Source organism: Tauraco erythrolophus, chromosome 5, assembly GCF_009769465.1.
Source record: "Tauraco erythrolophus isolate bTauEry1 chromosome 5, bTauEry1.pri, whole genome shotgun sequence".
In the NCBI taxonomy this organism is placed as follows: Eukaryota; Metazoa; Chordata; class Aves; order Musophagiformes; family Musophagidae; genus Tauraco; species Tauraco erythrolophus.
This window is the reverse complement of record NC_141469.1, coordinates 5,726,648-5,740,660: the sequence shown is the minus strand read 5'-3', so window position 1 is coordinate 5,740,660 and position 14,013 is coordinate 5,726,648. Positions and strand designations below refer to the sequence as shown.

Below are 14,013 nucleotides of genomic sequence, written 5' to 3'. Positions count from 1 at the left end.
TGTTTAAATAAGCTGTAAATGCAAGATATTTTTCACCAGCAAAAAAAATCATCATCTCTTCAGATCCATCAAGATAGTTTAATTGTAACCAACCGTCCAAATATTTGCTACTTGTACTAAACTCGTACCGTGTAACACATGTCAGACACCTTCTTTCACATACCAATTTCTGTGTAGAACGGGTATTGTTCTTGATAAACAACATATCTGTCTCATTCCAAACTGAGAATACAAATCAAAAGCTTTCTAAACATTGAGCTACCTAGATGCTAAGAGTAACTGCCCAGCCAGTCAGATCACCAGACACTGTAGCAGTAAACGTTCAGCAAGTAGTGCATTTCACAGAGAAATAAAGGCTGTTCGGCCTCTGACTTGTTTGATAGTTTATTACAAAATTAACTTGCAATCCAGTTTAGATACACTCTAAATACTTTCCTCATCCTTTTCGTTGTTCGAGTATCATGGTACTGATCTCTAATAGTAACACCTTTTTTCCTGTTGTGTTCAGACTGTTTGAGTCATTATAATATGTAAACATCAAAACTGTCTTGAAATCTGTCTGAAATGGATGACTGCATAAGATCGCATATATCTACATGTTGTAGGGATTCAGGTACCATGCTCACAGACGTATTTTAACTGTTGCCACACTAAAAGTATTAATTGATTTACTTTCTTAGCTCATTTTAAAAATGCAGTAAAGAGAACATACGGCAAATAAGCCAGTGCTTCCAAGTATTCCACTTCCATTGGAACTTTCCCAAGTCTGGTTATATCTAGTATCTTGGAACTCAGATATCAAACATACCTGGAAAACCTACAAGATCCTGTAAAATACTTCTTGCCTTTAAAATGCCCTTATTTTACTTTTTTTTTTTTTCACATTGACTTAACTGCAAGCACTTGTGCTGTTTCTATCTACATTCTTTCTAGATTTTTGTATTGAGCACATTGGTTGCCCCACTTTCATCCTACCCCTCATCCCAAGAAATGTGTATTTTTGCCTTTTGATGGACCAAACAGTCTTAGGTTAGGTGTAAAAATGAGTCTATTCTAGAGGCTGCTACCCCTGCAGTCACAAACTTCAAGTGAAAACTGTGCTCCATTCAATTTTACCTCCTTATTTCTTTAGTTCAGAAATGGTCAGGCCAGCAAGAAACTTTCCTTCTCCAACTCAAATCTAAGATTTGTAAAGCTGGGAGAAGGGAAAATATGCCAGGCCCTGCAACTGCTCATGTTGGACGCCTCCATCCCCTTGGCTGCGGATTGTAGTTTGAATCAGCTGTTGACAAGCAGTAGTCAGACCTGGAATCCATGGACATTATATCAGGATCTGTTCTGGACCGTTGACTACAGTAAGCATACTGCAGCTGAGAGCTAGCCTGTGTGGTGGCACTTGGGGCAGACAGGGAGCTTCTGGAGGCTGATACAACACCCGATTGCTTCCCTCCTAGCAAGGCTACACTACCACTTGGGGCTGGAGGCTCATAAGAAACCTTTTGTTTCCATTCATCTGGTGGCTCAGGAAGTGTTTTCCTGCGAGCAGCTGATACTACGTTAGCAGCAATGGATTCCTGCATGCTTTGGGGCTCAAAAGCTTCGTCCACTAGGCCAAGAGGGGATCTCGCCGCTGCTTCCCAGGGGGTCAGTCTCTTTCCGGGCCTGTCGGCTGCTGTGTCTGGCTTGCTGAAGTAATCAGGGGCAGGCTGAAATATAAGAGGAGAAGTAGGAGATATGGCTCGAGAAATGAATGAAGGTCTCCCAGGAAGTGATAATGAGCGTCCGCTTCTTCTTTCCTAGGAAAATAAAATACCAAATAGAGTTATTAAACAACAAAAAAGGAAGCCCTTTCTCCTCACCTCCAAACTGGAACAGCAGACCCTGAAAGCACATAACATCTTGGCAATCCCTTTTTATGTTTATGGGTACTTTTAAATACTTCAATTTAGTGGGAAGAGAGGAGGTATTAAAAAGGAGGAAAAAAAAAGAAAAAAGAAATAAACAGGAACAAAGACAGAGCAAATCGAATTTTTAAGGAAAGTAAATGGACCAATGATAGGATTTTTCTGAAAGGATTTCCACTACTTAGATAGTGTGCCTTGTTCTGAAAAGACCGTTCTTAATGATGAAAAAGGAAGTCGTATTCTGATGGTTCTGTATTTACAAGATTCTTCCTAACATGCAGGCACAGCCTAATTTATTTGGTAGCAGGCTCTGTCTAGGGCATCTGTCCGAGAACATATCTTTGGCAAGCTCCTTTTAAGAAAGGCATTTCTTACTCTAAAATTATTAGACTTATCCTAATTTTCACTTTTCAGAGCACAAAAATGAGCAGAAAAAATTAAAGACATTAATGCAATTGTTCACTTAATACCCTTACAGGACGCTACTTAACCTGGCTTCTTTAAAAGGCAATGCCCTCAAAATTTCAGTACATTCCGACCCATTTATGGGAGCAATCCATTCATATTTGTCAAATCCTAATCTTCTTAGTAATGCAGCACTTTGAAATAGAAACTGTGTTTCTGAGAAGGTTCTGCTGCAAGTTGATGCGTGTGAAACAGGTATAGTGTTTTCCCCAAGCCAGTCATGTTCTTTGTATTCTATAGATAAATTGCATTGTTCTTACGGAGTAGTTTCTATACATGTGGTTCCTAAACTCATTGATTTATACACACTGATTCATATCCTGAGGTCTAAATGCCTTTAACTCTGAAATCCGGTGTGAAATTCCAGGCTCTTTTGACAGAGGCTTTGCTAGAATTTCATTCAAACAACATTGGCCTGTGTTACTTTTCCTAATTAGCTTCTGAAACTTAAAATACTGTGAGCTTGATCTAGATACCAGCCAATAGGTAGCTGATCACACAAGGTATAGCTTATCTAGCAAAGATTCACATAGAAATGTTATGTTTTACAGGCTTTTCTGTCACAGGATCTTGATGCATTTAAGGACCTCTGCTTCAAGGTCCTTCAAGGCTTTCAAGTTACATTTTAATATCAGCCTTGTATATGAGAGATGGAAACTGAGAAAAAGGCTACTGATTTCATTATTTTCAGGCAGTTTGGTGGTGCTTAGTCTGAATCTCCTAAAAAAAGTGCAGAGTGACACACAGAGGTTATGTAATGAGAGTTTTGACAAGTTTCACAAAAAATGTTCATAACTATCCTATCACCTCTGAGCTATGACCAGCTACTCCTAGTTTGCAGTTCCAGGAAGGAAAATCCCCAACGCTATTAATCCTACCCCCATACAGTTATGGAAAATTTTCATGAGGTTCTACTTCTATCCAGAAAAAAATACTTCATTTTGGGCAACTTAGTTCAGTTAATCTTTAAGAATCCTCACTTAAACCTTGAGATGATCAAACATTAAAATGTGGCTGCTCAGATCATCACAGGTAGACAGATCCCAACAGACTGCTCTAAGATGGCAGCATATAAAAAGCAAGAACTATCTGTTTGGAAGGTAAGTGAATAAAAGAAAATACATAACTTCCCGTAGATTAAGTTATATGCTGTCAAGAATGGATTAAAATGGATTAAAATTTCTCCATATCTTCACCTAATGGGAGGGATTTCTTTTCTTACCTAGAAAATAAGAGTCAAGGCAATAGATCATGCTCGGGGCTGATAAGTGGTAGACCCTGATAGGCCAGTCAGAATACTTGTCCTTCCTCTAATGTATTGCAATTTCTTTCTTCACTGAACCCACAGAAAAGAGCTTATTCAACAAGGCTGGTTAGTGCATTTTGTTTAAATTATTGGCAAGAATAATGTTTTTTAAAGTTCAAAATCAAAATAGGTATGCAAAATGAGATACAGTTTCTATTAGAAATTAAGCTGATAGCCTGAACCATGAAGCAAAGAAAATAAAGTGGTACTGTGTAACTGCCCTCAGGAGGGTTCTAGCACATTGTCTGTGCTTAGTAGACAGAAAACTTCCCCTTTATTTACTGGAGGTTCCAGTTCCAAGCCCCATGAGTACTTTGTAGGATTCCAGAGATGCAAAGGGAGATGATACTGTTGAAAGAAGTGTTGCATAAAATATTTGACATTTCAAGACAGTTAGATCAAGATACTGTTTAGTCTGCCATGTTTAGAGAAAAAACGCAGAGGTCAAGTTGCAGAAGTGTCTTTTTTGCCTAACCGTTAGTGATAAAGCGGGAGCCAGTTTTCTCTGACAGGATTTAATCAGAGAATGGTGAGTTGTCAAGTGTATTTCACTATTGTCTAACTAGATGGGCCATGCTACTATGTTATGAAGGTACAAGTTTAACTTATAAAAGCAGAAATAATGTAGACAAAACTAAACGTTCACACTATAGTGGGTTCTACGTTTTTGTAGTACGGGTGTTAGATTCAACAGAAAATCAAGATCATTAATGGAAAATAAGATATTATTCTATGATGATGAAGACTTTTCTACAGATAGCTTTGTTATGGTATAAGGCAAAGAGACAGAACTGGCAGAAGACAGCTAAAAGGACCTAATAGAAAAAACCTCTGTATTAATCAAACAACACAGTATACAGGAACTAGCACAGAGTTTTGACAACCAGCAAACTGGAACATCAGTAGTGCATTGGGAATAAGCTTGGTTGTACTAAAATTCCTTGTATTAATTTTTTGCTTTGTTTTTAACTTTAGTCAGGCTCTCAGGGATAAAATCACTAGTTAAGAATGCAAATAGTTCATAATGTGTCATGATGTGAAGAATGTTTCATTATCTAAGGATGGCTTTCCTCGTCTCTGGATAGGAATACCCAGTTCTCACTCTATTGGATGAAAATGTCCGTGATTGATAGATTTTTTCAATGGAATTCGATTTACAGACTGCCAGGTAACCTACAGCAGCTGTAATAATTTTTCTGGCCAGTGAGAGATTGTGCCAACTTATCTGGAAAAAAAAAATCATTAAAAGTTGATAAATATTCTCCTTTTCTACCTCAGAACCCCAAGATAAGAATAGTTATTTCAAGTCTTGTCCGTTTTGCCAAAGTACTGTTTGAAAGCACTGGCTTTCATTTTGCCAGAGTGGCTTATGTTGTTTTTTTTTTTCATGGGTCTCCCGGATGTTGCATATTTATAGACATTTCTAGAGTTCATCTTAATAGCCGTCATCTGAGAGACTTCATTCTGAGCGAAAAACAGACCAGGTTATCCAAAGAATGCCTCAGTGGACTGCTTTGTTAGGTGCTACGTATCTTGTTTGGAGACTAGATACATTGGGTACAGTGATCACATTTAGTAATATCTGTACCATTGAAAATAATCAATGATTATTTCCTTCTGGCTGATTGTTCAATCCACGTCCAAATCAGAGCAACAAAGTTCGTTCCTGCTGCAAGATCAAACTGTCAAACTATGGTACTATCAGCTGGATGATTCTCATCTGTAGGCAGTTCTTTAGAATACTTGGTCCTTTTTTGATATTCCCAGACCAGTCAAATCCTTCTCCTTTCCCACTTGGTAGCTTGTATTTAGATACAGTTCTGATGATAGGCTGGTTTTTAACTTTAGAATTCTAAAATATGAAATTACTTATCTCTTTCCTCTAGATTTAATAAAGTAGGGGTTAATCTCTCCTTCCATGAAGGAAGGGCTGAACAATGTGTGTTTTTAACTACCAGTTATCTTCCTGGATTGTAAGAGGACAAAATCTGTGAGGATAAATAGCGTTCCAGATGATTTACCTAGAAAAAGGCTGAAGTATATGGGAAGAACTTTGTCCATTCCATAAGGATTTGAAGGAATTTGAGGTAGAAGTTAAGAGAGAGCCCCACTTACTAATGTCCAGTTATAATGTTGGGTCTGGCTTTTGTTGGAGATGAACAGTGGACCAATAATTTTTGACAGAAGAGGATATTGATAGAAGAAGCTGGTTGAATTCTCTACATTTCCCAAAAAGAAAAAGTCATAACTATGCTAAAAGAGAGCAGAAGAGAGTTTGAAGACTCAGAAGATCGAAGAAGGTAAAAATGTATTTGGCTAAAATGAGACTTAGTTATTTAGAATTGCATTCTTCCTAAAATAAATAGCAGGTTTGATCATCATGTACATTCCCATAAGCTCAGAGAGAAGGAATCAAAATTTTACATTTGTTTTATTTTTAATAAATCTAGGAAAATTAAATATCAGTTTTGGCCTGAAACAATTCTCCTAAGTTTTGTGAAGTGGCCTCAACTTGAAGGAGTTATAACCCTTTGGATTCAGGGAATAATTTTCTAATTTTCATGTCTGTTTCACAGAAAATTATTGAATTTCTTTCATCGCCCTTGGAAGAAATATAGCAAATGTATCAGTCACGTGCAGTATGCCATCATGCCTCAGTGTTTACCTGAAGGAGGAGGAATTTAGTCTCTAAGCCTACGGCCTGCTAAGATGGTTATGGTAGTATCTGTTGTAATAAAAGCAATCCAACAGCACCCTGCACAGCAGGTTTTTGTACATTGCTTAGTGACATCGTTTTGCAATAATTGGGTTAAAAGTAGAATATTTTTTATCTACCTCAAATTTATTCTGAAATTGAATAATCTTTGGCTTCAGAATATATAACATCACTCATTTTTTCACACTCTGTGGTTAATAGGTTTTTTGTACTTTTAGAAAAGCATGATTTTGCTAAAATAGAAGTGTATCTCAAATGTGGGAACTGAGAGATTATCAATATTGCCTTGTTTTTGTTGCAGTTAATTTTTATTATTGGTAGTGGTGTTCCTAGACTGAAAGTCTAGATCTGAACATTTCTAAATTCAAAGCAGATCTGCATTTAATATTCATAGACTAATTTCTGTCACTACTTTGGTGTTCAGCCTGTTCAAACTAACAGACACAAACTTTGGAATTAAGGCAACATTTACTCACTAGAATTCATCATTCATTTACTGGACAGCAGCAGCCAGATGTAGTGATACTTTCAATTATTTTCCCTTCATATTTAATTCTTGGAGATACATCTTTTGACAAGCAGGTACTAAAAAGAATGCACAAACCTCAGATCATAAGTGAGATAGTGGGAAATATAAAGTGCAAATAGAGAATAATTATCCTACCCTCTATCTCCCTTAATCTACAAGAAGATCATAAAAAGAGGGGTAGAGATTTTCCATTTTTCTTCCCAGAAATTGAGGGAGAAAGGAAAAAAGAGTGGTATGTTACCAGAATTATGACATTATCACATATTATATTACTGTAATCTTGTTGTAAAACATTCATTATAATACTGTACCGACACTCAAAGTATTATGCTGCAAAACAAACCAGAACCTTGTACAGTGATTACTTTGTTCTTTCTGTTGCCTCATGTGAATGTTTTCAGAGGGAAAGATCTTTTCTGCAATAGTTACTGAAAGGAAAATGATTCTTAGATGTCAAAAAGAGGAAAGGCAGTTCAGAGCTGTCTGTTGCGTTCGTAGAATCCTAACAACACCTGCTGACTGCTCGGTATCTATGCCCGCAGATTAAGCTTTAGGTTTAGGTTAACACTGGTTTTGAAAATGCAAACTGCTTATAAACTAGTCAATGAAGCAAACATTTATTTTACCACAAGCATCTTTGATATTTATAAGCTGTATATTAATATAAACTAAAACGAATATATTACTTCCAAAAGAAGCTATTTCCATATATAAGTAAATGAATGTAAGCGCAGTACGTATAAAAGGTGTATGCATGTATACATCTATTTAATGAAAGTAGGAGTGTGAATGTGTACCTTTGATTCAATAATATCTATAGTCCAGAAAAAATGATTATTTTGAACTTACTGCTATTTCAAATTTCTTGAAAATTATGAAAAACTTAAAGTCAAAAAAAGCATAAAATAGTGCAAATTTTAAAGGCAAGAGTCAGAAAGATGTTTTCATTTTACAGACCAAATGGGAATGCAAAATACTTAGTGAAATGATTTCACAGTAACTGTTGTTCTGTCTCAGGTGGCACATCTCCTTAAAAAGTGAAAACTGTTCATATGTTTCCATGCTGAAACTGCCTTTTCACCAGTTAAGGAGACATATATTACATTTTTGAAAAAAGTCAAGAGTTCTATTTTCAAAACTATGCTGAACTCTTAGTAGTCCATTTAAGTTCTCTACAACATAGACTCCCTCCTGATCAAGTCACTTGAAAAAAAAATGGACCGAGGTGTCTGAGTCATTAAGGCAGTTTTATTTTTATCTTTTCATTATAGTCCTGGCCCTTAATCCTATGTCAAAGCATATTCAAATCTGAGTTACCATTACTGCCTGGCTAATGTTTACGCAAAAAGGGGACAAAGGAGAAGGAATTAGATAAAACTGATTGTACTATCTCAAAAAATTACTCTGTCTTTACAAAAAGCCTAGAGTGATGCATTTCTCATTTTGCTTTCTATGCTCTTGTAGTGGTTATTGCAGTTAGAGACCAAACCACTGAGAAACGGTAGGACAAAATAAGTAATATTTGATTTTTATGCCTTTTAATTCCTTCCTTCTTTCCATTTTTTTAAACTTAAGCACTTTGGATTTTTAGATTGAACTGCATATAGAAGGGAGACATATTGTTAATCTTATTATAGCTTTTTACATCCCAAACCATTTCCAGTTTAAACTTTATGCAATAAAAAAATAATTTCTCTGTGAAGTGCTGCCAGCTCTAGAGTAAATGCTGCAGCTATTTTACAATGTGAGTATCAAAAATTTTGAAATACAAATGGAAAAATCATGTTCGTTTGAAACTCTGAAACTAATTTATAGCAGGCTGAAATTGGAATGCAGTGTTTTAATTAATGGGGATACGAATGGATGGACATGCAGGGAATCTTACCTGTCTAACAATTAAAGCCTTGTCAGTGACTGTACTGAGACTAGAAATAGACGAGAATCACATAGTTCGTGTCTGATCCTAACTTCCTCAAAGCTGGCTTGTCAAGGCTTGCTTTCAAAAACGCATAGGGAATTATACATCTGGAGCCTAATTTATTCTAAGTTTAGGTTGTTTATAACTGTGGTATTATGTCAGGTGAGAATAATCTTGTTTTCGTCATTAGTATACGAACTAATGAAACAGTTACTGTCAACCATTTTACATAAGCTTTGTGCCAAATTCTGCTTTTGACAATAAAGTTCTTTTTAATTTTCAAGTAATGGTAGAAGAGAAAAGTAAGACATTAGAATTAGGCCTTCACTACTGCAAAATGCCTCCATGGAAAGGAAACATAAGAGTGCTGCTACCCTGGCATGAATTATTCAGTTAGCTTGGTTTGTACATGTGTAAATGAAAGAAAAATAGTGCTTTCCTTTATCATTTAATCTTCTTCCATATACGATTATCAAAATACTATACAGTTATGCCTATGAAAAGCAAATGGCTGAAACTTTTTTGGCCATAGGCACCTTAGCTTTCCTTGGAAAAGACAATTTCTTGTAAGGAAAAATATTTGCTGCCACCTTGTGGACTTTCATATTACACAGCTGAGAGGAAGGTCTTAGACGATGAAGCCTTGTGAATGAACATTTGAAAAACAAGTGCAAAGTTGGTCCTGGTTTCTGACCTTGCTGTTTTGTATGAACAATAAAAGGGTTTTAATTAATGTAAAGTAAACGTTAAAGATATCTTTTTCTAAAATCAAAGAAAATAAATATTAATTATATTGTAATACCGTGGCACGATTGTTGCTGAAGGTATCCAAACTAAAAAGTAAATTATCCAGATCCTTATAATTTTCTTATCAAATCTTTCAAATTGAAATTTTCAGTCTTAGTTGTTTGTTTTCGTATTTACTTCATCCCAAATGATCCAACCATTCAGATACCTTTCAACTACATGAACCTATATAGTTCAAATATTTCAAAGAGTGAAAGTAGGGAAAAATACATGCCAATGAGAAAAAATTCTATCATCCTTTTCCTCGGAAAGTGTTACCACTACATGCTTTAGAACTGGTTTGAGACTAATCTTTGTATTTGAAGTGTCTCACATTTCCATGCAAACTTGCCTCAGGCAAGCTGAGAGCCTTGTAGGCTCAGTAGGAGCACCTTGCTTTTTACAGCTGCTTCCTGAGAACTCTGTTAGCAGCGATAATATTCTGTTAGGCAGGAAGATTTTATTCATTACTACAGATCTAAGCTGCTGTAGGCTGTGATGTCTATGCAAACCACACAGGAGAGCTGGGAGATTGTCCTTGTGTTTTCTCTGCCTGTCTAAACTGTGGGCTACGTGTACCCCCCAGGCTGGAGAAGTCACTGGGGTGTTCCACAGCTCCTGCACTGGCTGCACAGCTGGATTTTCACTCACAAAAATGTAGTGCATGCAGATGTATGGTGCATATCCGTGTCTCTTCCCACCATCAGGTCCGGACCTGAGGCTGCACGCTCACTGATCAGGACTGAGATGCACTGCAGAGCACGGCTGCCCATTGACAGAGGCCAAGACCTCCTGTCTGGGCCCAAGCAACCTCGAAGGGGAGAACGTCTGATTTGAATACAGAGGGGCAAGAAGCAGACTTGCAATGGGGTAAAAGAAACAGACAATGGGAGGACAGAGAAGAGGTTGGACAAAGCAAAACGAGGAGCTGGTACAGAAGGAAAATCTGTATTCGGCACTGGCTTGGAGAGTGATGAGACTAGGAGCTGATAGCCAAAGTTCCTGAGCTTGGATGAGAAGCTTAAGGAATGGAAAATTGACCTGTGTAGCTCGTAATGAGACTACAATGAGGAGACCAAGAAATGAAAAAGATTAATAAATGGGACAAGGAAGGTACATTTGGGGAAAAGAACCTGTGCACACTACTGTGTACTTTCCTCCAAAGTTCTAGGGAAATTTCTTCCCCAGGGGAATGGAGGTTGTCCTTCCTTGGTGTCTCTGCTGTCAGAAAAGACCATGAAGGCACACTGGAAACCTATGTCACTCTCCCAGTGCTGCTTCGCAGGTGGGATGTCAACATGTGTTTGCTGCCAGTTACTGTAGCAGCACGATGGCAGTTGTCTATCATGGTTCAGGCCATGCTGGAGGAACCTGTTGGTTACAGTGTGCTGCATGATAGTATTCTGGGGTTTGATTTGCTGTTCTTAGAAAACTCTTGTGTCTTAAACACACACAGCTACCTCGAAGCAATGCCGGTGAAGTTGGAAGGCAAAGTATTCCAAAGCTGTGAAATGCAAGCATCACTGCCCAGTGCATGTGCATTTTGATTAAATTTCAGGACTTCTGCCTCATCCAGTGCTTTTTCAGGGCTTCATTTAGGAAATACTGGGATTATACGGAAAAGGAATGTATTGTGCAAAAGGAGCTGCTTTCATCGGTTGGATTTCATAGCTGGTAATTGAGGATTCCCTTTCTGGGCTTCCACCTGGAGACCTGTGATCTGTTAACACTCAGACTGATGTTAAGGATCACATACGTTGATACAGTAACTAGTTCATATGCTACTGGACTCTGAAGATGCCAAATATCTTGAACTGGACACCCAAGGCTACTTAGTGTCCTAATATCAGTGCTGCATTCTTCATGCCTTATTTACTCATTTGTAAAATGTAATAGTGTAAAAATCATAGAATCATAGAATGGTTTGGGTCGGAAGGGGCCTTAAAGATAATCCAGTTCCAACCTACCTGCCATGGGCAGGGACACCTTCCCCTACATCAGTTTGCTCAAAGCCTCATCCAGCCTGGCCTTGAACACTTCCAGGGATGAGGCAGCCAAAACTATGAACTATGGCTTCTGACAGACTTGGATACTAACTAAAAAAAATCCATGAGGAAATAATTCTGCATGAAAAGCACACTTTGAAGAGTGTATATTAAGTAAGGAATGGTGCTAAGCATGAAACAATATCAAAACAAAACAGTGAGCGCTATTCATCAGATGAGCAGTACCATTCTGTGCCCTGAATTGAGTGTGGAGTCCTACAGAAAAAAAATAGCAGATGATGACATGATTACAGATGTTTTTGTGTACACAAATTCCCAGGATGGTTGGATTAACATTAATTCCAAGTGCCTTATTTTACAATCTAAACAGTAGTATTTAACATGTTTTTTCATAATTACATGTATGTAGGGTCAGGTGTTTGCTTCAGTACTGTTCCTGTAGCAGTACCAAGTCTGTCATGTTTCTCTACCAAAACACCTCTCTGAAAGTAATCTTAGGATGGGAAAAGTTAATAATTTTGTACATATGAAGTACTCACAGCTGTGCAACAGAGTACTGTGGAGGTACACCATAAAAAGTTGTGTTACTGCCTCTCGTTTTGAGCAATTTTTTGAATTTTTAATAGAATGCCGTCATGAATTTTTTTTTATCATTTGTCACACCTCTGTACTTTCTGACATCAGCCTAACGAGCAGCAAGGAAGTATGTGGAAACCTTTTCTGAAGAATACAGCCCAGTTTAGTTCATGAAAGATACTCAGGTAACATGGCTAGGACTGGCAGAAATATCTCTACATACCTAAAAATGTTTACCTAACCAAAGAAAATTAAACTGAAGGCAAATTTTGAGGTTTTCTTGTCACCTGCTTAGGTTCCACTTTTAAGTTATAGGGCTGGTGTGGGAAAATTACGAAGACTAGGAAGAAAACTAAGTGTACCCAGATGCCTATCCTTTGCCTTTGTTCACAATGTAAAGCAATGTACCAACAACAACCTGCACAGTGAGACTATAAAAAGCAGCATTCTCACAGATCAAATAAAAGATCACTAGCAGTTATTGACATTTAAAAAAAAAAAAAAAAGTTTTTTTTTTCACAAAAGCTTTCTTTAATAATTGAAAATATTTGTCTACAGGTCGTTACCGTGTGTAAACTTGATTCTGACATAAGTTACTGAATTCTTTGCTTTGCAGTCAGTTTAAGCTCATACTGAAATCGATGACTGTTGTGCTCCATGTCACCCTTTGAAATCCAACATGTATTACAGTGATTGGGAGTGTATTTTATTTCTGTAACGTTCTTCCTTTTCTTCTGTTTGTTGTGCATTTCTTAAATCAGTTAACATCTATTGTCTCAGATATAAATGGAAAGATCAAGAGAAACATTCCATTTGTTCAACATCTTAGTCTTTACACCTGTTTAGAAATGACCTGGTTACTTTCATAGCAGCTTATCTTTCAATTGCCTGGAATTAGGAAGGGACTCTCTGTTTTAAGATATCTGTCTTAAAGACATACAAAAGAATCAAGGATTCTTGTTTGATAACACTATTTTTGTGCTGATTACCCCACACAGGAAGCTTCATCCAGATAGTCAATCTGTAAGCATGGTTCAGTAAGTTGTTTTCTCATAGCTGAGTTTCCTCAGCCTAAAGGAATGTGCAGTTTTTATAAGATACTACCACAGAAGTTTGTGCAGGTTTCACGTGCACTGAAATTAAAAACAGTTTGTCAAGATCATTACAAACAGGAATAGATTTTTCCCTCTGAAAACTGCAGAGGATAACAGGAGACTTGATTAGGATGCTACATAAAGAAAAAGTCTTTGCCTGCCTTACTCAAGGAAGCAAATGTTAAAACCATGGAAATATCATCGTATGGTAAGTCTGAGCTTGTAAAGGAAGAGTTCAGGTCTGCTTGTTTAGAGATCCTTCCAACATAGTTTTTCACTGAGCTTCAGGATTTTTCCTACTTTTTAAATAATTTGATAAAAAACCTGAAGTGCTGCCTGAAAAGCTCCTGTCAAACAGCTCTTGAGTGGTTCCAACTCCTCCCTTATGTAATCACATGCAAAGGTAACGCTGACTGTAAAGCAAGAACAGTCGTTGTCATGTGTAGTATGAAGTTATGATGGTGGCACCAACTGTGCTATGAAATTATCAGGCTCACATATTTTCCCAAGAAATCTACCAACAGTGAGTAATTCAGAGCTTCTGAATCCACAGGTTTTTGAAGATCTCATCAAGTTTCTTCTTTGTATAACTTTTCTATTTCAAGCTGAGTAGACTCGTTATGAAATCACATTATGCCAAGCTGTGTAATTAAGATTTGCACTTGCCATGCTGAACCACCAAAGCAATCAGTGGAATCCTGGGTGTTTGGCTT

At 37.3% G+C, this 14,013-nt stretch overlaps 1 protein-coding gene across 2 annotated transcripts in view; it reads right to left on the bottom strand.

Moving 5' to 3' along the window:
• Positions 1–1,232: 1,232 nt before the first annotated feature.
• The window catches only part of SYNPO2 (synaptopodin 2), an 88,577-nt gene continuing 75,796 nt past the window's right edge, over positions 1,233–14,013 (bottom strand). The window contains exon 5 of one of the 2 annotated variants that reach the window (XM_086612071.1): positions 1,233–1,796. In XM_086612071.1, the coding sequence (XP_086468197.1) occupies positions 1,233–1,796 (564 nt within the window). The remainder of the gene's footprint in view (positions 1,797–14,013) is intronic. The other variant, XM_086612070.1, reaches the window with a different exon arrangement.